Source organism: Peromyscus californicus, unplaced genomic scaffold (assembly GCF_007827085.1).
Source record: "Peromyscus californicus insignis strain IS unplaced genomic scaffold, ASM782708v3 Scaffold_3__1_contigs__length_106647218, whole genome shotgun sequence".
Classification (NCBI taxonomy): Eukaryota; Metazoa; Chordata; class Mammalia; order Rodentia; family Cricetidae; genus Peromyscus; species Peromyscus californicus.
The window spans coordinates 47,332,742-47,355,646 of record NW_026294551.1 but is presented as its reverse complement, the minus strand read 5'-3'; the positions used below and the strand labels follow the sequence as shown (position 1 = coordinate 47,355,646).

The following is a 22,905-nucleotide window of genomic DNA, read 5'->3' as shown; positions in this document are numbered from 1 at the left end:
CTTTCTAAGACACCCTCCTTTGTTTCTTACTCATCACACTGTTCACACTTTTGTCTCTTTGTAAGTTTCTTAAAGCTGGAAGTAGAATTTCATTTTACCCCTTTCCCTAATTTCAGAGTTAAGCATGTATGTTGATTAAGAATAATTCACACGGGCCAGAGACATGGCTCAGCAGTTAAGATTGGTTCCTGCTCTTCCAGAGGACCAGAGTTCTGCTCCCAGCAGCTTATCAGAGTGCTTAAAACCACCTGTAACTCCAGCTCTAGGTGATCTGACCTGTTCTGGCCTCAAGGAGCACCTATTATAGCTGGTATGGCACACAGGCACATGCATATAAATACAAACAAATCTTTGTTTGTTTTTTGTTTGTGCAGCCCTGGCTGTCCTAAAACTCGCTTTGTAGACCAGGCTGGCCTTGAACTCAGAGATCTGACTGCCTCTGCCTCCCTAGTGCTGAGACACCACCACCTGGCAAAATAATCTTAAAAAAGGAATAATGTATGGGGCTGATGGGATGACTCAGCAGGTAAATAAAAGCTCTTGCCACCAAGCCTGGTGGTCTGAGTTCAATCCCTGGGACCTACATGGTGTAGTGAGAGGATCTACCCCATAGAATTGTCCTCTTACTAACAAACACAGACAGAAACATTAACCCACACACAGGATATATAATTTCAGAAAAATTTTAATAGTATGTGAGGTGGCTCAGTGGGTAACAGCACTTGCCAAGAGAGGACTGGTGACCCGAGTTAGCTCCCTGAAACTCATGTGACAAAGCTGGATCCAGTAGTTCACACCTGTAATCCTAGTACTCCTAAGTGACTGGACTACAAGGCACAGCAAAAATAAGAGAGACCTTGGCCCGGTAGGGTGGAAAGAGAAAACCAACTTCTATGAGTTGTCCTCTGACCTCTGCACACATATACAGTAATAATACAAATAAATAGATTAGGCTTGGCACATGCCTTCAATGCCAGTACTTGGGTGGCAGGACCAACTGGATCTATATGATTTTGAGGCCAACCTGGTCTACATAGTGAGTTTCTGGCCAGCTAGGACTACATAGTGAAGACCCTGTCTCAAAACAAATATTTAAAAAAATTGGGACTGGAGAGATGGCTCAGCAGTTAAGAGCACTGGTTGCTCTTCCAGCAGTCCTGAGTTCAATTCCCAGCAACCACTTGGTGGCTCACAACCATCTGTAATGAGATCTGTCATGTAGGCAGAACACTGTATACATAATAAATAAATCTTAAAAAAAATATTTTAAAAATATATGTAAAGTCAGGCATGTTGGCTCATGCTTCTAATCTCAGTACTCAGGAAACTAAGGCAGAAGATTCTAAAGAGTAAGTGACACTTTCTGAACACTTCTTGTCAACCATGGTTTCAATGGGGTAACAAGTAAAAGCCGTTTTGGCAGGTGCACCTTGGTCTTTGGTTGGCTAAACATTAGCAGTGGAGTTTTCTGCCCTCTGTGATCTAGGCCGATCTTCTTAGCAACAGATTCTTTTCTGTGTCAGCGGTTCTGCTATGTAAATGGTCCTTGGAGCTTTCTCAACAGGAAGTACTGAGCAGATTTCTGAACAATTTCACAATTGCTGTCTTCACCGAAAATCATCTTGAATTAGATCAGTGAGGACAGACCAGAATAGGAGCAGTTCTTTGTGAAGAGAAGCTGTAAGGTAGCATTGCTGTACAGTCATAACCAAAATAGTCTCGTGCCAATACTGTGATACACATTTAAAATCCCAGCACTTGGAAGGCCGAGGCAGGAAAGCATAGGCTCAAGCCTACTCTGAGCTGTATCACATACCCTGTTTCAAAAAACAGTCACTGGGGGGTGGGATGGCTCAGTGGACAGCCTAGCACCTGAGTTTGGCCCCTGGAGCCCACATAAAGCTGGAAGGCAAGAACTGACTCTGCCTTTGTCCCCTGATTACAATCATGCATCATGCACATACACAATACTCTTTTTTTAAAAAACCAGCCAGCAGTGGTGGCTCCAGTTTCTTTCCTTTCCCTTTCTTTCTTTTTTTCCCAGACAGGGTTTCTCCGTGTAGGTTTTTTGTTGTTGTTGTTGTTGTTGTTGCCTGTCCTGGATCTCACTCTGTAGACCAGGCTGTCCTCGAACTCACAGAGATCTGCCTGGCTCTGCCTCCCAAGTGCTGGGATTAAAGGCATTAACCACCATTGCCTGCAATTTATTTATTTATTTTATTTATTTATTTTTCCGGTTTTTCGAGACAGGGTTTCTTTGTGTAGCTTTGAGCCTTTCCTGGAACTCCCTGGAGACCAGGCTGGCCTCGAACTCACAGAGATTTGCCTGGCTCTGCCTCCCGAGTGCTGGGATTAAAGGCGTGCGCCACCACCGCCTGGCCAATTTTTTCTTTTTTTTTTTTAAATAAGTAAGAATTAATTAAGCTTCCAAAAATCATCTCTGTAGGCCCATCCTTAGAACCGTTGAGTTAATGTTGCAGTTTTCCTGAAGAGTGTTTACGTAGGTAGACTATGTAAGCCCTCTAAACTGCATCCCTAGACTCTGTTTCTTTTGAGCTGATGTGTCTTCACTTACTATTCTTGAATTGTAGACTCAGTAAAAATGTGCTCTGTATTATGACATACACATAGTTGTCATGAATTTTTTTTCATTTATTTATTTTGTTTGTTTGTTTGTTTTTGGAGGCAGGGTTTCTCTGTGTAGCCCTGGCAGTCCAGGAACTCGCTTTGTAGACTTGGCTGGCCTTGAACTCACAGAGATCTGCCTGCCTCTGCCTCCCAAGTACTGGGATTAAAGGTGTACACTACCACCACCCAACTGTGGCATATCTCTCAGATCATTGATTGAGCAGAAATTGATGGAGGGTTAGAGGTGCAGTTATGTATTCCAGGCTGTTCCCCACCTTCCCATATAGCTGAGGATAACATTGAACATCTGATCTTTGTGCCTGTACTTTCCAGAGTGTTAGAATTATGGTCGTGTACCACCATACCAGTTTATGTGGTACTGGGTATCAAACTCAGGGCTTAATGCAGTTCTAGATTAACACTCTCCCAATAAAGCCATCTCCTTAGTTCCAGTTTTCATGTTTTTGTGATAGGATCTCATGTACTAGGCTGCCCTTAAACTCATATGCATCTTAAATTGACCTTGGAACTCCTGATCTTCCTTTCTCCAAAGAATAGATTGAGGAACTCGGGGAGGGGAAGATTGTGAGACAGGGTTTCTCTTTGTAACTTTGGCTGTCCTAGATCTCGCTCTGTAGACCAGGCTGGCCTTAAAGTCACAGAGATCCACCTGCCTCTGCCTCGCCCCACCCCCACCCCCAGCACTGGGATTAAAGGTGTGCATGCACCACTACTGCCTGGCTACTTTTTGTTTTTAAAGTATGGTCTTGAGATGAAGATATATTGCTCTTAAAGAGGACCCTAGTTGAGTTTCCAGCATTCACACCAGGAGTTCACAACTACCTCTAACTCCAGTTACAGGGTATCCAATATCCAAATCCCTCTTCTGAACTCTATAGGTACCTGCGTGCACATACCTCCACACAGACACACATTCATACTTAAATCTTTGGGTCTGAGGAGACTCTGAATAGGAGCATTTGCTGCTCTTGCAGAGGATCTGGGTTCAGTTCCTTACACCCACATGTCATCACACAAAGCCATCTGTAATTCAAATCCAGGGAACCTGATGCCATCTTTGGAATTGTACATTGTAGTGATGGTGATGTATGAGCTTAGAGTAGGTTCCGAGTTTTTCTCATCTCATGGGAAGCAGTTGCATGGATGGACCTATTAAAAAGGACAGCTTGAGGCCAGGGCACGTGCCTTTAATCCCAGCAGTTGATAGACAAAGACAGATGGCTCTCTGGGAGCCTGGTCTACAAAGTGAGTTCCACATCAGCCAAGGCTACACAGACCATGTTTCAAAATAACAACAACAAAAATAAGCCATGGTGGTGCATGCCTTTAATCCAAGCACTTCGCAGGCAGAGGCAGGCGGATTTGTTACACGGAAAAACCCTGTCTCAAATCCCCCATCCCCACAAAAAAGAGAGCTTGCTGTTATTTCCTGAGGTTGTAGAGTATATTTGGTTACTTTATTTATGGGATAGCAGCAGAACACTGGGAGAATGACCAACAAGTGCGTGTGTTGTACTATCTTGGCGAACCCAGTGGCCTGGCCTGTCATTGCTGTCTTTTTTCCTTCTACTCCCCATGGTGAGGGGCATCTTCCTTTCCAGAGGATGCTTATTTTATTTATTTTATATGTATAGGTGTTAGTCTGCATGGATATCTGTGCATCATGTGGGTGCCAAGTGCCCAAGGAGTCAAGAAAATGGGCATTAGACCCCTGAGACTGGAGTTAGAGTTGTGAGGCTACCATTTGGGTGCTGGGAATGGAACCTGGGTCCTCTGGAAGAGGATGTTCAGTGTTAAAGGGTGATACCTGTTTGCACTGTGAAGAAAGGGTTTTGTATCCAATATTAACTAGATATGTATGAGAAATACATAAAAATCTGTTTCATATGCAGTGTAGTATACCTTCAAATGACACTTTGCTCTGTTTTTTCCAGGAGTGAGTCCCTCCCGGCTCCGAATAGGAGATCAAGAATTTGATTCATTGCCTGCTTTACTGGAATTCTACAAAATACACTATTTGGACACTACAACATTGATAGAACCAGTTTCCAGATCCAGGCAGGGTAGTGGAGTGATTCTCAGGCAGGAGGAGGCAGAGTATGTTCGAGCCCTTTTTGACTTTAATGGGAATGATGAAGAAGATCTTCCCTTTAAGAAAGGAGACATCCTGAGAATCCGGGATAAGCCTGAAGAGCAGTGGTGGAATGCAGAGGACAGCGAAGGAAAGAGGGGGATGATTCCAGTCCCTTACGTGGAGAAGTATAGACCTGCCTCCGCCTCAGTATCGGCTCTGATTGGAGGTAACCAGGAGGGTTCCCACCCACAGCCACTGGGTGGGCCGGAGCCTGGGCCCTATGCCCAACCCAGCGTCAACACTCCGCTCCCTAACCTCCAGAATGGGCCCATTTATGCCAGGGTTATCCAGAAGCGAGTCCCTAATGCCTACGACAAGACAGCCTTGGCTTTGGAGGTACATAATGTGCAAAATGTAGAAAGACGAGATCTGCTACAGGGTCTCCCTTTCAGACCTCTTACAGCTTTGTAGGAATGCTGATGCGGTACCAGCTTTGTGATGTTGTAGATGTCAAACCACTAAATACTGATTTTGACATTTTATGTGGGTTTTCTCTCTTTTAGAGAAAACCTATTTTGCAATGAGTAAACTTAAAACTGTGTAACTGAATGTTCTGATTGATCTACTAAACCTATTTTGACTAATAACCACCTGAATTCATAGGAATTAACATGAAGTAACTTTTCTCACCTATATCCTAACTTCTTTCCTGCTTTCTGTTTGTCACTGTCTACAACAAGATGGGTTCACACAGATTAGAATGTAATAAGTGATATGTAGCAATATACTTAAGTGGGATTTTTTCATAATTTTTTTCTTTCTATTGTGGAGACTGGGTGTCTATGTAGCCCTGGCTATCCTGGAACTCACTTTGTAGATAGGCTGGTTTGAAACTCACAGATAACTACTTGCTTCTGCTTTCCGAATGCTGGGGTTAGAGGTGTGTGCCACCGTGTTCAGTCAAAAGCTGCTTTTATTGTAATGGATAGCTGTACTATTAATTATTTTTGACATGAATCAGGAAAGGCTGAATGCTAGCCTTGAGCAGGCCCTGGGTTTAGTGTGTCACACACACACACACACACACACACACACACACACACACACACACACACACAGAATAGGGAGGAAATAGTGGTGTGCAGATGTGAATTGAGCCATAAAACTAAGAGAGTGAGTTACAGAAAACAGATTTACTTGTCTTTTTTGCTTAGTGTGTTGGAATGGAGAAGTCAGTTGAGTGACTTTTTTTTTTTTTTTTTTTGAGACAGGGTTTCTCTGTGTAGCTTTGCCCCTTTCCTGGAACTCACTCTGTAGCCCAGGCTGGCCTCGAACTCACAGAGATCCACCTGCCTCTGCCTCCCGAGTGCTGGGATTAAAGGCGTGCGCCACCACTGCCTGGCTTTTTTTTTTCTTCCATCGTAGCCTTTCTTATGACCTGCCATTCATTGCATTTATTCCTTTGTTCCTCTTCAGCACTGTCTCTCACCTGCTTGAATGCAGAGATGGCGCGCTGGCCCATCTTTCAGAGCCTACCATGGATTGACTGAGTAAATAGGTAGCCAGCTCCCATAAGCATGGCCTGGGGTTATGTGAACACAGCAGCAGGGAAGGGGTAAAGTACTCTGGTGATTTGGCTCTTCTCTTTCCTTTGGGTTGTGTTCTTACAGTTGGGGTAGGAACTGTCTGTGAGACTCTTAGTCCACAGAATGAGCAAAAATTGATTTGAACCAGACTCTGACGTTAATGCATTTGATTGATTTTTTTTTTCTTTAAATTTACTCTTCTTATTTGCCAGGTGTGGTGGCGCACACCTTTAATCCCAGCACTTGGGAGGCAGAGGCAGGCGGGTCTCTGTGAGTTCCAGGAAAGTTTTTTTGTTTGTTTGTTTTGTTTTTTGAGACAGGGTTTCTCTGTGTAGCTTTGCGCCTTTTCCTGGAACTCACTTGGTAGCCCAGGCTGGCCTTGAACTCACAGAGATCCGCCTGGCTCTGCCTCCCGAGTGCTGGGATTAAAGGTGTGCGCCACCACCGCCCGGCGAGTTCCAGGAAAGTTAAGGCTACACAGACCGAACCCCTGTCTCAAACCACCCCCCCAAAAAATTATTATATGTGTATGGATATTCTCCTTCCATCTGTCTATATATCATATGCCCACAGTGGCCAGAAGAGTGCATTGAATGCCTTGGTATTGGAAGTTGCAAACTGTCTTGTGGGTGCTGGCACTGGAACTCTGGTCCTTTGGAAGAGCAGGTAGTGCACAGTGCTCTTAACCACTGAGCCATCTCACCAGCCCCGAAATTTTCATTTCTGATCTAGTGGGTGTGTAAATTAAGTTAATTGTGTTTCCTAGGTTTGACTGAAAACTGTATTATTTGTTTATTTATAATTTTTGTTTTTTTGAGGCAGGGTCTCACTATGTAACTCTGGCTGTCCTGAACTCACTAGGCTGGTCTTGAACATACAGAGAGGATGCTAGGAGTAAAGGCATGTGCCACCACCTCCAGCTTTTTAAAAATGTTCTGTTTTGTTGAGATGGGGACTCATTCTAGCCCAGTCTAGCCTGGAGCTCACTGTCTTCCCATTTATGATACTCCTGCAGAAGCCCCCAAGTGTTAGGATTATAGGCATGAATCATCATACTCCTGCTGAAGTTTGTATTTTTTTGAAATTATGTCTTAAAGTTCATGTCTTGGCTTTGAGAAATGGAGTATATGTTATCTAGGTCACACTGCTTGGAAGATAAAGAAAGCAAGTTTTTCAGCTCATGAAGTTGAGGGATGATGCTCACATCTAGCTTGTGTGGGCATGTATCATTGATTATGGATCTTATTAACAGACTGGAGTGGGAAAACAGCATTCCTGGACCAGGTCACTGCATACCCAGAAGAGGATAGTGACTGTGTCAGTTTCACTTCCGTTTTCCACTTCTTTGCCAATTTTAAAAAAAGATTTGTTGATTTTATTCTACCTGTGTGAGTATTTTGCCTGCATGTGTGTATGAGGTTCGAACTGGAGTTACAGATAGTTGTGAGCCATCATATGGGTACCGAGAACTGAATGTTGATCCTCTGCAAGAACAGCACATGCTCTTAGCTGTTGAGCCATTTCTCCAGGCCAGTGAAAGATTATTTCTAAGGATGTCACTTAATTAATAGCATCAATGCTTAAAAAATGGTGGAACTGCTTTCTCTGCTATGAAATACTACAAAAATCTTGGGGGATAAAGATTTGAATTGAAAACTGGTGTGATTTTATAAAATTTCTTTTTAGTTGGTGTTGAGTTATTTATGTTTATTACTAAAAAGGACCTCTTTCAATATAAAACAGATACCCTAAAATGGCTTTAAAACACCTTTCTTACATGTTTGAAGAAATAGCTTAGGCTGTACATGGTGGTACATGCTTTTAATCCCTGAATTTGGATCTCAGTGAGTTCAAGGCTAGTCTGGTCTATATAGTGAGTTCCAGGACAGTCAGAGCTACAAAATTTCTGTCTTAAAAACAAAAACAGTAGGCATATGAGAATTCTTCAGTGGGAAGGAATCTTAACTCTCCTTTGCTGTAGGGAACAAACTCCTAGGCAAACAGGTTGAATCCAGTGTGATGGTAAACCCCAGCATGATGGAGGTGAAGGTAAGAGGATCTCAAGTTTAAGGCCAGCCTGGGCTACATAATCAGACGCTGTCCCTGATTCCAGAAAAGGAGGTAGGGTTGAGTGACATTCAGACTGTTGGAGGCATTAGAGATGTTGAATCCAGAGATACAGTCTCTTTTTGTCTTCCTAACAGCGTTGCAGTCCTCCTTGACACAGATAGATGAGGTCTATTTGTTTGCTTTCAAATAAGTTCATTAGTGGTGGTGGGGGCTAGAGACGTGGCTCATGGGTTAAGATCATTTTTATTTCTTACAGAGGACCTGGGTTCTCCACATCAGGCAGCTCACCGCTCGAAGTCTACTTCCAAGGGGATCTTAAGCTCTTGCAAACACAGAAATGACAACATTTTTTTAAAGATGATTTTTTTCCCCTTTTTAGTTTTTTTTTGGAGGCTGAGTCTCATGCAGCCCAGGTTGGTCGAAAATGCCCAGAGATCCTCCTGGCTCTGCCTCCCAAAATCCAGGATTAAGGTTGTGTGCCACCACACCCAGCCCTCCCTTCGACTTTTGTTGTTGTTGCTGTTTTGTTTTGCTGTTGTTTTTTTTTGAGACAGGGTCGCCTGCCTCTGCCTTCTGAAGGCTGGGATTAAAGTTTGTACCCCCACCCCCACCCCACCCACCCGGCTCCCATCCCTGCTTTTTAAGACAGAGTCTTGGTATGTAAGCCAGACTCTATTTGAGTCCTAGAATGAATGAATGGCCTTGGTGGGGTTTGCGGTTCAATACTAGAGCACTCCTGTAGTGTGCACAAGGCCTTGGTTTTAATCCCTAGCAACACACACACAGAGGACTTTGGAAATAACAAACTCATCTTTCAAATATTAAAAATGTCTTTGGTATCTTCATAATAACTTTTTTTGAGAACCCAAAAACTTTGTATGAGTTTTTAATGTAGCATAGCCTGATCTTAAAGTCAGGTAAAGTCTAGGCTGGCCTTGAACATTATCATCCTGCTTTAGCCTCTTAAATACTTTTTTGTTCTTTATATTATAACTGGTGCTTTTTGTTGTTTCATTAGTAACTTAGGGTCTGGACAAGGATTTACCACTGAGGTGTATCCCTAGCCCCCAAAGCTACGATTACAGACCCCTTTCACTCTGCTTGGGTTCAGTCTTAAGTACATTTATTACATAATGGCTGTTTTCAAAAACAAATGTAATTAAAAGAAGATATTTTTAGTTTAGCATTGAATAACTAATACTTTACCTAGTGAGATGTGTACATCAGTTGGACACCTCCTAGTTTATCATACCTTGCGACCATGTTGAACATTTCCACTCTCATTTCTCACTTTATATTTATATCTGTAAGTTACATACACTTTTTTGAGTAATCAATCAAAATAGTGGGTTTCTTTATGACATTTTTGTACCGTACTCATAGTCACATCCTACTCACCTTTGCTTCCTTGTTTGTTTTATAATTTATTTTTATTTTATGTGCATTGGTGTTTTGCCTTCATGTATTGTATGTCTGTGTGAAGGTGTCAGATCCCCTGGAACCAGAGCTATGGACAGTTGTGAGCTGCCATATGGGTACTGGGAATTGAACCTGGGTTCTCTGGAAGAGCAGCCAGTGCTCTTAACCTCTGAGCCATCTCTCCAGCCCCTGGTTTGTTTAATTTAAAAGAATACATTTATATATTTCTTTTTGGGAATACATACATGTAATAACTTTATACATGTGGGGACTAGAGGACAACTTGGGAGTCAGTTCTCTTCCACCATGTATCCACTACACTCAGGGACTAAACTCATTGGCTTGGTGACCATTGTCCATACCTTGGTATTTTTGAGGCTGAGCCTTATGTAGCACACTCTGTTCTCCATTTCCCTGTGTAGTTGAAAATGGCCTTTATCCTGATCTTCCTGCCTGTCTCCAGTGCTGACACCATGCCTGCCTGGATGGTGGATGTTTTTTTTTTGTTTGTTTGTTTGCTTTTGGTTTTTTGAGACAGGGTTTCTCTGCGTAGCCCTGGCTGTCCTAGAACTCGCTCTGTAGACCAGACTGGCCTCGAACTCACAGAGATCCGACTGCCTCTGGTGAGCCCCGCCCCCCTCCAGTTCTGATGGTTATTTTTATTTTTTTTTATAATTACATTGCAACTTCCACAACCCAACTTCATAAACATGATATCTTCAAGTACCTCTAGTAAGACCTTTTGTCAGAACTGTGAACTTCCTCTAGCCTAGTAACTTTTTATTTTTATTTTTTTAAAGATTTATTTATTTTAAAAGAAAGAAAGAAAGAAAGAAAAAGAAAGAAAGAAAGAAGGAAAGAAAGAAAGAAGGCTGGGCAGTGGTGGCGCACGCCTTTAATCCCAGCACTTGGGAGGCAGAGGCAGGCGGATCTCTGTGAGTTCGAGGCCAGCCTGGTCTCCAAAAGCGAGTTCCAGGAAAGGCTCAAAGCTCCACAGAGAAACCCTATCTCAAAAAAAACAAAAAAAGAGATTTATTTATTTATTTAGTGTGCATTAGAGTTTTGCCTGCATGTATGTCTGTTTGAGGGTGTCAGATCCCCTGGAACTGGAGTCACAGACAGTTGTAAACTGCCATGTGGGTGCTGGGAATTGAACTCACATCCTTTGGAAGAGCCATCTCTCCAGCTCCGCCTAGTAACTCAGTGTAGGTCGAGTGTTCCTGTGTTTCCCTCAACAGCTTAAAATACTTTGGCATGGTTTGTGCCATGCCTCTGACACTGCAAAGTTTGGGGACTTTAGGTCTCATTTATAATACTAATTTTTAGGAAAAACAATTTTATAGTATGGGGATTTGAACCCAGGCCTCTCATGGATGCTAGGCCAGTGCTCTATCACAGTGATAGACCCCCTGACCAGAAAATTACTTCTGTTTAGCTTTCCTTTGTGGACACAGGGATTTATTTGTTTGTTTGTTTTTGAGATGAGGTCTCACTATATAGTCCTGGCCTGGAACTCAATATGTAGATGAGTCTGGTTTTAAACTGGTATAGATCTGTCTGCCTGCCTCCCAAGTTCTGGGATTAAAGGTAAGCACCACCATGCCCAGCTCCCAGCTTTGCTGTTTTCAATGGTACTGGAGATTAAATCAAGGCTTTGCATGCTAGGAAATATATATATATATATCCCTAGCCTTTTCTTTTTGAGGCAGGTTTTCACACCTATAGCCCTGGCTCATCTTAAACTCAAGGCAACCTTTCTGCCTCAGCCTCTCAAGGGCTGGGATTACAGATGTGAGACACTATGCCTGGTTCTCAGCCTTTTTTGATTATATTTATTTAGATATCTGTGTACTCTAGGCATGGAACTCACAGTCCTGAGGTTGGCCTCAGGAACTCAGATTTACCTACTTCCTGAGTACTGGGATTAAACGTGTACACCACCAAACTTAGTTTCTCCTTGCACGTTTCCTTGACTTACGGGAGTTGAACTCAAGTCTTAAGGTTTTGAAATAAGCTCTCTTACCGTCTTGCTAGCTCACTGGTAGCTTTATTGGAACACACCGGGCTCTACTTGTTGTCTTGTTTATAACTACCTTCTGGTTACAGTGGCAGAGTGGAGTCCTTATGAATAGAGACCATGGAGCCATCCAGCCCCTGCACTAGGGGAAGGAGAGAACCGACTCCACAGAGTTGTCCTCTAACTTCTGAAGCAGGCACAAATACACAGAATGACAAACTGTTTACAAAACAGCAAGCTGGATTTGATTTAGAAGCCATGATTTGCTGACTCCTTCCTTAGATTTCCTTAACTTTCTCCCCAGACAAATCTTAAAGTATTCTTTTGTCTTAGTTATATTAAAAAATGTTAGGACAGGGCTGGAGAGATGGCTCAGCGGTTAAGAGCACTGACTGTTCTTCCAGAGGTCATGAGTTCAATTCCCAGCAACCACATGGTGGCTCACAACCATCTGTAATGAGATCTGGTGCCCTCTTCTGGAGTGCAAGCATACATGCAGGCAGAACACTGTATACATAATGAATAAATACATCTTTAAAAAAAAAAAAAAAGATAATGCTATAGCATTCCCCTGCCTCAACCTGAAGAAGAACTGGGGAGATGGGTTACTTCCCTTGCCACATAGGACTTAGTATCTGAATTTGGATTCCTGGAACCTACATAGAGAGCAAGGAGCAACAGCATGTGCCTTTAATTCTAGCAGCTGGATGAGGCAGACACAGGATCCCTGGAGTTGCACTGCACAGCTAGGCCATGCCAAATTGGTGAGCTCGGGTTCAGTGAAAAACACTGTCTCAAAATATATTATGGGTGAAATGATGCTGCAGGTAAAGACGCTTGCCATCAAAGTCTAAGATCTGGGTTCCATCCTGAAAACCCATGGTGGGAAGAAAGATGGGACTCTCCAAGTTGTCTCTCACCTCCATGTGTATGCAAGTGTAAAGAGCTCATTGAAAGTACACACCAGGAAGAATGAGAGAAAACACCTGCTGTGAACCTCTGGGCTCCCTGGCTTTCTGTCCCTGTGCTGGCCTGCACATCCTGCTCGGGCGGGGCTCACAGGAGTCCTGCAGGTCTGGATTGGAGGAAAGCTGGCGGTTGTTGCTGTCTGTCCCTTAGGTAAGAGGGACAAAACCTAGAAAAGATTCACCTGGAGGTGTACCCACAAAGGAGCTCACATAATTCCCTGATAGCCTCCTAGTTAGTGAATTTCAGAGTTTCATGCCGTTTGGACTCCAGTTTCTTTTTCCTTGTTACTAAGACTTCCTGGTGAGGATAGCTGGGTGTTCTTTTGTTCCCAGACTATTCTAGGTTTAATTATGTCTTCACTAGGGTCACAGCTGACTTTGGTGGCTGTACAGAGCCAGGAAGCAAACCAGTTCATTCAGTTTCTTGGGAGCCAATAGCCTGGTTTAGTCCCCTTTATAGATCACTGTCTGCTTCATCCTCAGGCTTGCTCTGGAGGATGTCAGAGAGTCAGTCGGGAGGGTGAGGACCCGATGGAGCAAGAAACAGTGGTCTAAGAGTCCTTGGAGCTCGGGATACTGGGGCAGCATCAGGGTTAATACCCTGTCGCACGCTCCTTCCTCCTTGACCCTCTCTCCCCAAGAGAAAAGGAAAAAGAAAAAAAACTAAGCTGACCTATAAAGTCAGCACTTGTGAAGCTAAGGATTACTGAGTTCAAGGCCAGTTTAGAGTAATACATAGTTAGTAATACCAGGCCAACTAGGACTGTATAGGAAGATGCTGTATCAGGAGAAAAAGTCATCAGAACCTCTGGTTGTACACACCTGTTATCCTCGTACTTGGGAGGTAGAAACAGGAAGATCAGAAGTTAAAGGTCATCTTTAATTAAGAGTTCTTGAGAGTCTTGATAATCCGTGTGAAGGTCTTTTTATTTCTTGTTTGTCTTCGTGGTTAATGTTGAGACTAGAATCTTGCTGTAACCCAGGCTAGCAATGAATCTCCTGGCTCAGCCTCCAGCATTCTAAGATTATATGTATTGTACCATGTACCCTAACTGACTTTTTGTTTTCTGTTTATTTGTCTCATTTCAAATTTGAAATAATGGGCAGAGAGATGGCTCAGCACCGTTAAGGCTGTTCCAGACGGCTGGGGTTCAATCGAAGCACCCACATGACAGATCGCAATTATCTGTAACTCTGGCTCCAGGGGATCCCAACACCCTCAAACAGACATACATGCAGGCAAAACATCAATGCACATCAAATAAAAATAAATTTTAAAAATTATATGAGAGCTGGGCGGTGGTGGTGCATGCCTTTAATCCCAGCACTTGGGAGGCAGAGCCAGGTGGATCTCTGTGAGTTCGAGGCCAGCCTGGTCTACAGAGTGAAATCCAGGACAGGCACCAAAACTATACAGAGAAAACCTGTCTCAAAAAACCAAAAACAAAAACAAAAAAAATTGAAATGGTTGGGTGGTGATGGAGTGTGCCTTTAATCCCAGCACTCAGGAGGCGGATCTCTTGAATTCAAGACCAGCCTGGTCTACAGAGTAAGTTCCAGGGCAGCCAGGGCTACACAGAGGAACCCTGTCTTGAAAAACAAAACAAGAAAAGATTGTAACATTTTACTGTGGGTTGTAGCATATACCCACGATTCCAGTACCCAGCAGGCAGATAGAGGAGAATATTCACAAATTTATCCTGGTCAACATAGGAAGTATCAGGCCAGCCAAGAGTCCATAGTGAGACTTTGTCTCAAAAAAGAAAAACAAAAACATAGAGCATTTCTGGGGCAGATACTTTTATTCTACTGGCTTTGTGGTACTTACCCAACACTTGGGAGGAGCAGAGGCAGGAGGATTTCTGAGAGTTGGAGGCCAGCCTTGTCTATATGAGATCAAGCCAGCCAGGGCTACACTGTAAGACCCTGCCTCAAACAGACAAAAATAAAATAAATAAAAGAGCACAAAAGCCAGACATGGTGCTGCATACGTATAATACCGGCATTTGGGAGGTGAGGAGGTCTGGGCAGGAGGATCAGGAAGAGCAGCAGTTAGTTCATCCTCGGCTGTGTGAGTGTCAGGTCAGCCTGAGCTACCTGACTAGCTCAGGAAACCCAAATAAACCTCCCTCTTTAGTCTGGCTTTCTGACACAGAGCAAGAATTGCTCTCGATGCCCCAGAACTGACAGCTGCTCTTTCCCCCAAACTGTTGGGAAACCCATCTCGTGGGGCTTCACTGAAAGCCCTTATCTCTTAAGTTTAGTCATGTTCTCTTTGGCTCTTGTCCTTGCCCTCAAGAGCCCCAAAGCATTTCAGGAGGACGACCCCATGGGGTACAAAGGGTTATCTTTTTTTTTTTTTTGGTTTTTTGAGACAGGGTTTCTCTGTGTAGCTTTGCGCCTTTCCTGGAACTCGCTTTGGAGACCAGGCTGGCCTCGAACTCACAGAGATCCGCCTGACTCTGCCTCCCGAGTGCTGGGATTAAAGGCGTGCGCCACCACCGCCCGGCGACAAAGGGTTATCTTAATAATTGTCTTTTTGAAGTATTTGTAGTTGATGGCCACTTTAGGGAGTTTTATTAGCCCAGCTGACTATTTATATGTACCTCTTAGGTCTATTTAAAAATGACAGTCGGCCAGACAGCGGTGGTGCATGCCTTTAACCTCAGCACTTGGGAGGCAGAGCCAGGCAGATCTCTGTGAGTTCGAGGCCAGCCTGGGCTACAGAGCGAGATCCAGGACAGGCACCAAAATGACACAGAGAAATCCTGTCTTGAAAAACCAAAAAAAAAGACAATTATTGCTGGGCAGTGGTGGTGCACACCTTTAATCCCAGCACTTGGGAGGCAGAGTCGGGCAGATCTCTGTGAGTATGAGGCCAGCCTGGTGAGTTCTGAGACCACCAAAGCTGTTACATAGAAGAACAAAACAAACAAAAAACTTACAATCATTTCGTTGATGGTTGCCTTTCACTCCTGATTGATGAAGTTTGTGTTTAAGAGTAAGATACAGGGCTGGAGAGATGGCTCAGAGGTTAAGAGCACTGACTGCTCTTCCAGAGGCCCTGAGTTCAATTCCCAGCAACCACATGCTGGCTCACAGCCATCTACAATAAGATCTGGTGCCCTCTTCTGGTGTGCAGACATACATACAAACAGAACACTGTATACATACTAAATAAATAAATCTTTAAAAAAAAAAAAAAAAAGTAAGATACAGGGGGCTGGAGAGATGGCTCAATGGTTGAGAGCACTGGCTGCTCTTCCAGAGGACCCAGGTTCAATTCCGAGCACCCACATGGAAGCCTGTAACTGTATGCAACTCCAATTCCAGGAGACTTAACAGCCATGACAAACACCAATGTCCATAAAGTAAAACTAGATAATTTAAAAAAAAAGAGTAAGGTAGTTTTTCTTGAGTCTCCTTTGTAGAGTGAAATCAGGAGAATGAAAATATATATATAGTTTTTGTTTTTGTTGTTTTGTTTTTAGAGACAAGGCTTTTCGGTGTAGCTCTGGCTGTCCTGAACTCACTCTGGAGACCAGGCTGACCTCAAACTCAAATCTGCCTGCCACTGGCCTCCTGAATGCTGGAATTAAAGCCGAGCTCCACCACCTCAGGAATCTGTATCTTAAAGAGGGCTCTGATGCCAGGCAGTGGTGGCACATGTCCTTAATCCCAGCACTTGGGAGGCTGAGCCAGGAGGATCTCTGTGAGTTCAAGGCTAGCCTAGTGTACATAGTGAGATCCAGGACAGGCACCAAAAACTACACGAAGAAACCCTGTCTCGAAGAGGGGGGGGGGGGGGGGGGGAGGGCTCTAAAGCCAGACATCGTAGCACACACCTTTCATCTCAGCATTTGGGTGGGAGAGGCAGGCAGCTCTCTGTGAATTTGAGGCCAGCCAGGTCTCCAGAGTGAGGAGATCCTGTCTCAGAACAAAAAACCCCATAGGAGGAAGGAAAGAAAGAGAAAAGATGTTGGCTCTGTTTTGATGCATGGTGTACACACAGTTCTGTCCTCCAGTGATGCCTGGCCCTATAGGAACTCCCCATTTCTCCTTAAAAGAGAAAAGGCCTGATGACAGATGGATGATCTAACACCTAGGAAAAGCTAAGTAAAATATTGCCAGATACCCTCCCACTTTTTACTGAGGTATAAAATCATTTGGTAACATACAGAACTTAAATATGCAGTTCAGTGAATTTACAGATATGGACACTTGTATGATGCAAGTCAACGGTTCACACATTTCCAGCACTTTAGAATGCTCTCTTGTATCAGTTGTCTAGGGCCTTGTGTATGCTGTGTGCATGCCATATCATGGAGGTGCACCCTAGCCGAAGATTACTTTTACTAACAAGTGAAACTTTACTTGAGTGTCTTGGGTCCTTGAAGACCATATGAAAACCTGTGGTCGTCCGTCAGCCACCTTGGATGTCTGACTTGGAGCCAGATGGTTGCTTGCCGTTGGAGCTGCTCTCTTTTTTCACCCTTTGTATCTTATCCTTAATTTCTGTTACTCCCCTCCGGCCTGTTCTGTTTTTCTGTTGTTCAAACAAACACATAAGGCCTTTGTGGTTTTCATATTTTTTCGTGGGAAATTACAGACCAACCAGTAAGCAAGAGTGTTCCCTGTTAGTATGATCAGACTGGTTCTCTAGGAGTCCCTGGGCCTTCACATGAGTTGGCTTTGCACAGGAACTCCAAGAGATGTTCTTACCATGAAGCCTCCCTCATACAGCAGAGCTTCAAGGTTCCTGATCTAATAGCACAGTGAGCTTCAGCGTCACGTAACTCTGAGTTCAAATCATTGGCTGTGTGAATATCATGATTGTTCTAATCCTCCATTTTGTCTGTAAAATAAAAAATGTTCTTATCCTGGAGGTTTATTATGAGAATTAGAAATTAATGTCTCTAAAATACCCTATTGTACCATAAAATAGACTCCAAAGACAGGAACAGTGGGAAGCTCAAGGGACTCGCAAACAGTGGTCCCCATCTGGCTTCTTAGTCGGGGTCTTTCTGTTGTGTTTTATTTATTTATTTATTTATTTTTTGTTGCTACATTTTCTCTTTTGAGACAGGACGTGTGTAGTCCGGCACACGTGCCTCACATTTCCCATGTAGCTGAGGATAGCTTTAAACTCATCGTCTTCCTCCTCCTGTGTCCCAAGTGCTGGGATTACAGCATGCACCACCATGCTGTTTGTTTAGTGTTTTGCCTCAGTGAATTTATTTATCAAACTGACCTTGTCTTAAGTTCATGGCAAAGTGGAGATATATCTTGTTAAAACTTTATATTTGATTTTAGAACTAGAAGGGGTGATAGTTAGCTGGTTATAGCTACAGTCGGTAGTGGATTTTGTTTCCTTTGTCCCCGATTGGGTAATGAATGCATGCTGTTTTAAGGAGCAGCAAGTCAGCCAGTAGGTTTGAGAGTTGACATTTGCTGGGAACTGAGAGGATTTGGCATTTTGGCCTGTACCTTCTCTACACTTGGCCTGGGCTCGAAAACAGTAAGAACACTTCATTTTCTGGGTCCAAATGCAGTGTGCTTGCTGTGGTTGCCTTCTGCTGTGTAAGCAGTGGCCGCCACAGTGTGTATGAGAGAGTTGTGCTAAGGTAGGGGTTGGGCCATGCTACCATCTGTGCATGCTACCCCCAAGAAGAACTGGGTGTTAGTCCCTAAGCCAGAGCTTGTCGGGTGGGGTGGGGAGTTGTTGAGAATAGTAGACCAGAGAAAAGGAAGATTAGCTCGCTCACTAGACATGCTGAGTTCACAGGAAGTGTCATTTTCTAGGATCATTTTACTTTGTGTATTCTCAGTGTCTTTCTCCACTGCTAACAACACTCTTTCCTTTTGCCTGCATTAACCACGAGTAACCAGTCTGGTGGCTGGGGCTGGGGAGGTAGTGAGTAGCCATTTCTATAATATCAGCCCTAGAGCAATCACATGGGCAGGGTATGCCTAACAGAGAATGGAGATTTTCAGCTTGCATTCTTGACTGGAAATAAAGTGCTCTCCTTATTCTCGTCCTGCAGGTCGGTGAGCTGGTAAAGGTTACGAAGATTAATGTGAGTGGTCAGTGGGAAGGGGAGTGTAATGGCAAACGAGGTCACTTCCCATTCACACATGTCCGTCTGCTGGATCAACAGAATCCTGATGAGGACTTCAGCTGAGTATAGCTCAACAGTTGGCTGACAGATGGGAACAATCTGGTTTTTCCCCCAATTGCCATCTATACAATTTTCTTACAGGTGTCAAAAGCAGTCTAGTTTATATAAGCATTCTGTTACCTGTGATCTTTTTTAAGACTGAATTACTCCATTCTTACTCGTATTTACCATATTCAGGGTACGAAACTGGAGGGCTTGTGTGGTTAACTTCTGAATTGGCAATTTTTGGTGATAGTGGCCATGCCTGTATGAGAAGAGGTAAATACCTTGCCTCCTTTCTCTTTGGCAGTATAGATCAACCTGTGGAAAACTGATGGTCAGGAAAAGAATGTTACACACTGCTTACCCTGATTTCTTCAGTGGTTCTGTTTTCATTCTGAAACCATACTATCAAAAGGCAGCAGACTGTTCCCTCCCACTCCCATGAAGTAATCATGCACTGTGTGAATATTACCCAGTGGGATTGCATTTGCATTTATGGACCATGACCATTGTATGACTCATTCTGACATTTCAAATCCTGAGGATTCTGAGAACACTACTAGAGGCATTTGTCTTCCTTCCCAGTCAATGCTTCATACTTTTTCTTGGATTCTTTCCTTGTTACTCTCTTCCCCTGTACCTGTAAGTGGCCTGATTCTTAGGATAGTGAATATCTTCATTCCAGATGAGAAGCAGGATGTGCAGAGCACTTTATTCAGTGCATAGCTTTAAGCCAGTATTGGATTCACTCAGTGGAGAAACTCCCAGCTTTCTGCCTTCCCCCAAGGGGGCATCATAGGTTCACACTGCTACCACAGCTAAGAGACTCCTTGCTGATGGAACGGATCCGGCAGGGCCATTTCTCCTGATTACTAGTATCCTAATGGGATACTTAAGAGTTCTCAGATTCTACTTGGAGTGGAAGGACCAATCCCATATTGTATCCTGTAGAAGGTATCAGGGGCCAAACTCTGCCCTCTGCATCATGTGCAAGTTGTATAAAAGGCAGATTAGAATTCTATGCATTGGGGTAGGATTAGTACTTTGAAAACTGTGCCAGTCATAAATTCCTTATGTATCATTTTACATGGTCAAAATAGTTCTTGAAGTACATTATATTATAAATTGCCTTCATTTGGGTTTTCCTCTTGTCCAGATTTAGTTTATAAGCCCTTTAAAGTATAGAATGATTTATGTGGGGTCAGATGCTCCAGAGAATAGGCCTGTGAGGCCACAAATGATTTAGGGTTTCTTTAGACTGTAACATGAGACTTTTGGGTGATAAAGACACTTGCTGGTCTCTGGTGTGGTATGACCAATAGAAACACCTTATACTTTGCTTTGAACCTCATTTTAGAAAAATAATGTACCTTCTTAGTTGTCCTGTATAGATTAATATGATGAACTTGCATTCTTTGAACATACACCAAATCATGGTATTTCAGTGACTAGCACATTGCTTAGCACATGTGTGTAGAAATTTTGTATGAAAGAGTGAGCAGAGTGCAGAAGCTTGTTACATGACCAGGGACACCAGTTGGCATAGGATTGCATACATTACCACAGGCAAACTAATGACGCTAATTTAATACATTTTTACCTCACTCTAAAGTAAAAACTTGATAAAGACATTAAAACTCAACTTTGGAGATGTTGGCACAGTGCTAAGTACATAGTAGGTGCTCGATGATGTTGAGTGGACAGATTTGCAGTATGTGGTATATTCCACCTGACTACTTGGTTCAGTTTTCAGTTAGTATAGATACTGTAAATCCCAGTGCACATTAAATCTTGTTTTCCTAAGCCAGGCATAGTGGCACACGCCTTTAGTCCTAGCACTCAAAGGCAGATGGGTCTTTGAGTTAGAAGCCAGCCTGGTCTACAGAGCTACTTCTAGGACAGTCAGAGTTCCAAAGTGAGACCTTGTCTCAAAAACCAAATAAATTAAATAAAAAAAAAAAAAATCTGTCCCTGAAATTATGGCATCTTAATTCCTTGTAGAAAATCCTTGTCACAGTTGATTTGAATGTTTGTATTTTCTTTGCCTTTGCCTTTGATGCTGGCTTGTACTGTCTTCATTGTGTGTGGTGTTGATGGGATCAGAAGAACTCCTCAGTGACTAGTTGTTCAGAGCCATTACACGAACTGTTGGTTGAATTTGGCTGGGTGTAGCAGTTATTGGACCTCAAGAGATCAAAGGACTTCTTACAAATATCTTCCAAAAATAGCAAGTGCTAGAATCCTAGTCAAGTGCATATGTACATTGTCACAGAGCAAAATAAACTGAAATTGGCTGCTATGTTTTATATAATCACTTCTGCAAGAGCCCATTTTTGGATACTAATATTTGACATGGTTAATTCTTATTAATTTGTTGGAATTGTTTATTAATAATGCAAATAGATAATTTTAATTTTCCACAAGTAACATTTCACTATTAATGGTTTGAAATGGGTGATAAGCAAACCAATTTGAAATAAAATATGAACATGTGCCATTGTATTATAACACTATACACTTTCTTGACAGTTAAATTTTAAAAAATGGTTTTTTTTTTGTAGCATGTATTGTATATGTTTATAGTATATGTAGTAAATAAAAGTATGGCCAAATGTTTGGCTTGGTGATCTTTTGGAGAAAATAATCTTGGAATATTTGTCACAAAAGAGTGAAACCTTTATGTTTTAAGGAATAGAAAATGTGTGTCTCAACTGCCCGTCAATAGTCATATAAACTTAAATACATGGTGGATGCTTAAAGATGGGGTTAATCCTTGGGTATGCTGTGTGGGATCTCTAGAAAGGATGATATGGCTGTGAGGGGAACATGAAGAAAATCGTCTATGAAATCTAAAGGAAGCAGGTTGTGAACAGAGCACCAGACTCGTCTGGAAAAGGGTATTTGTGAGTGTAAGACAACGACGACGACGACGATGTGATGGGGAGCTTGAAGGCTTCAGAATGTTAGTGTAGGTGCTCCATTAATGTAAGTAGCAAATGCACAGGGAAGGTTCTGACGGTAACAACAATGGCAAAAGTAGATTACATGCCACCCTTCCCCAAAGTATGTATACACCCCAAATTGACATCATTCTCTCTAGTATTGGGAACTATAGATTCATGGTGCCGTGCCATGTCCCCATCATTCCAGCACTTCCCAGGCTGTGGAATTATTTAAATCCAGGAGTTGGAGGTCAGCCTGGATGACCTAGCAAGACCCCTGTCTACTAAATACCCAAGGGACAAATTTTACCTATTGCCTATATGACACTCTGCCTTAGACTCGAAACACAACCTCATAGTTGCTGCTGTGGACTTAGGAGTATGTCAGTGTAGAGCTAAAGCAGGTTCCTCTGGGGGGATCCAACTTTGGCATATGCAAGTTTAACAGCACAGTTAGATAAAGTGTATTTCAACTTGGGACAAAATAAACTGTCCAACTTTTGGTTTACTGTGTTGAACATTGGGTTCCTTTACATAGTCTCTTAGAGTGTTCATACGGCCCATGTTTAGTAACTCAAGAAACTTCAGATGAAGTTTTCTCATAAATGTGGAGAGGGGTTGCCTGAGTAAAAATGTGGGAAGAGGCCCAGATGTAGGAGCAGGAGCTAAAGGAGCTCTGTCCCCACTTGGCTGTAAAGACAGTGAGCTTCCTCTAGTCTTCTTCAACTTTCCCCATGGACCAGACCCCCCCTCCCTCACCACCACCACCACACACACTCACACACCTTTACTTTTGGTTCTAGCTTAAATGTAGCATCCTTAGAGATGTTATGTTTACCTTCATGGTGCTCCTTTCAAATGACACCTTATGGTTTTTGAGGCAGAGTTTCTTTGTATATCTTTGGCTGTCTGGGCACTCACTTTGTAGACCAGACTGGCCTTGAACTCACAGAGATCCTCCTGCTTCTGCCTCTGCCTCCTGGCATTAAGGACTTGTGCCACCGCCATCCAGGCAATAG

General features: G+C 43.1%; 1 protein-coding gene across 2 annotated transcripts in view; it reads left to right on the top strand.

Annotated features, from left to right (window-relative positions):
* Crk (CRK proto-oncogene, adaptor protein) overlaps nucleotides 1-21,571 on the top strand; it is a 30,520-nt gene extending 8,949 nt beyond the window's left edge. Inside the window, exons 2-3 of one of the 2 annotated variants that reach the window (XM_052756415.1) lie at nucleotides 4,584-5,119; nucleotides 18,828-21,571. In XM_052756415.1, coding sequence (XP_052612375.1) covers nucleotides 4,584-5,119; nucleotides 18,828-18,965 — 674 coding nt within the window. In that variant the 3' untranslated portion in view covers nucleotides 18,966-21,571. The remainder of the gene's footprint in view (nucleotides 1-4,583; nucleotides 5,120-18,827) is intronic. The other variant, XM_052756416.1, reaches the window with a different exon arrangement.
* The last annotated feature ends 1,334 nt before the right edge of the window (nucleotides 21,572-22,905 follow it).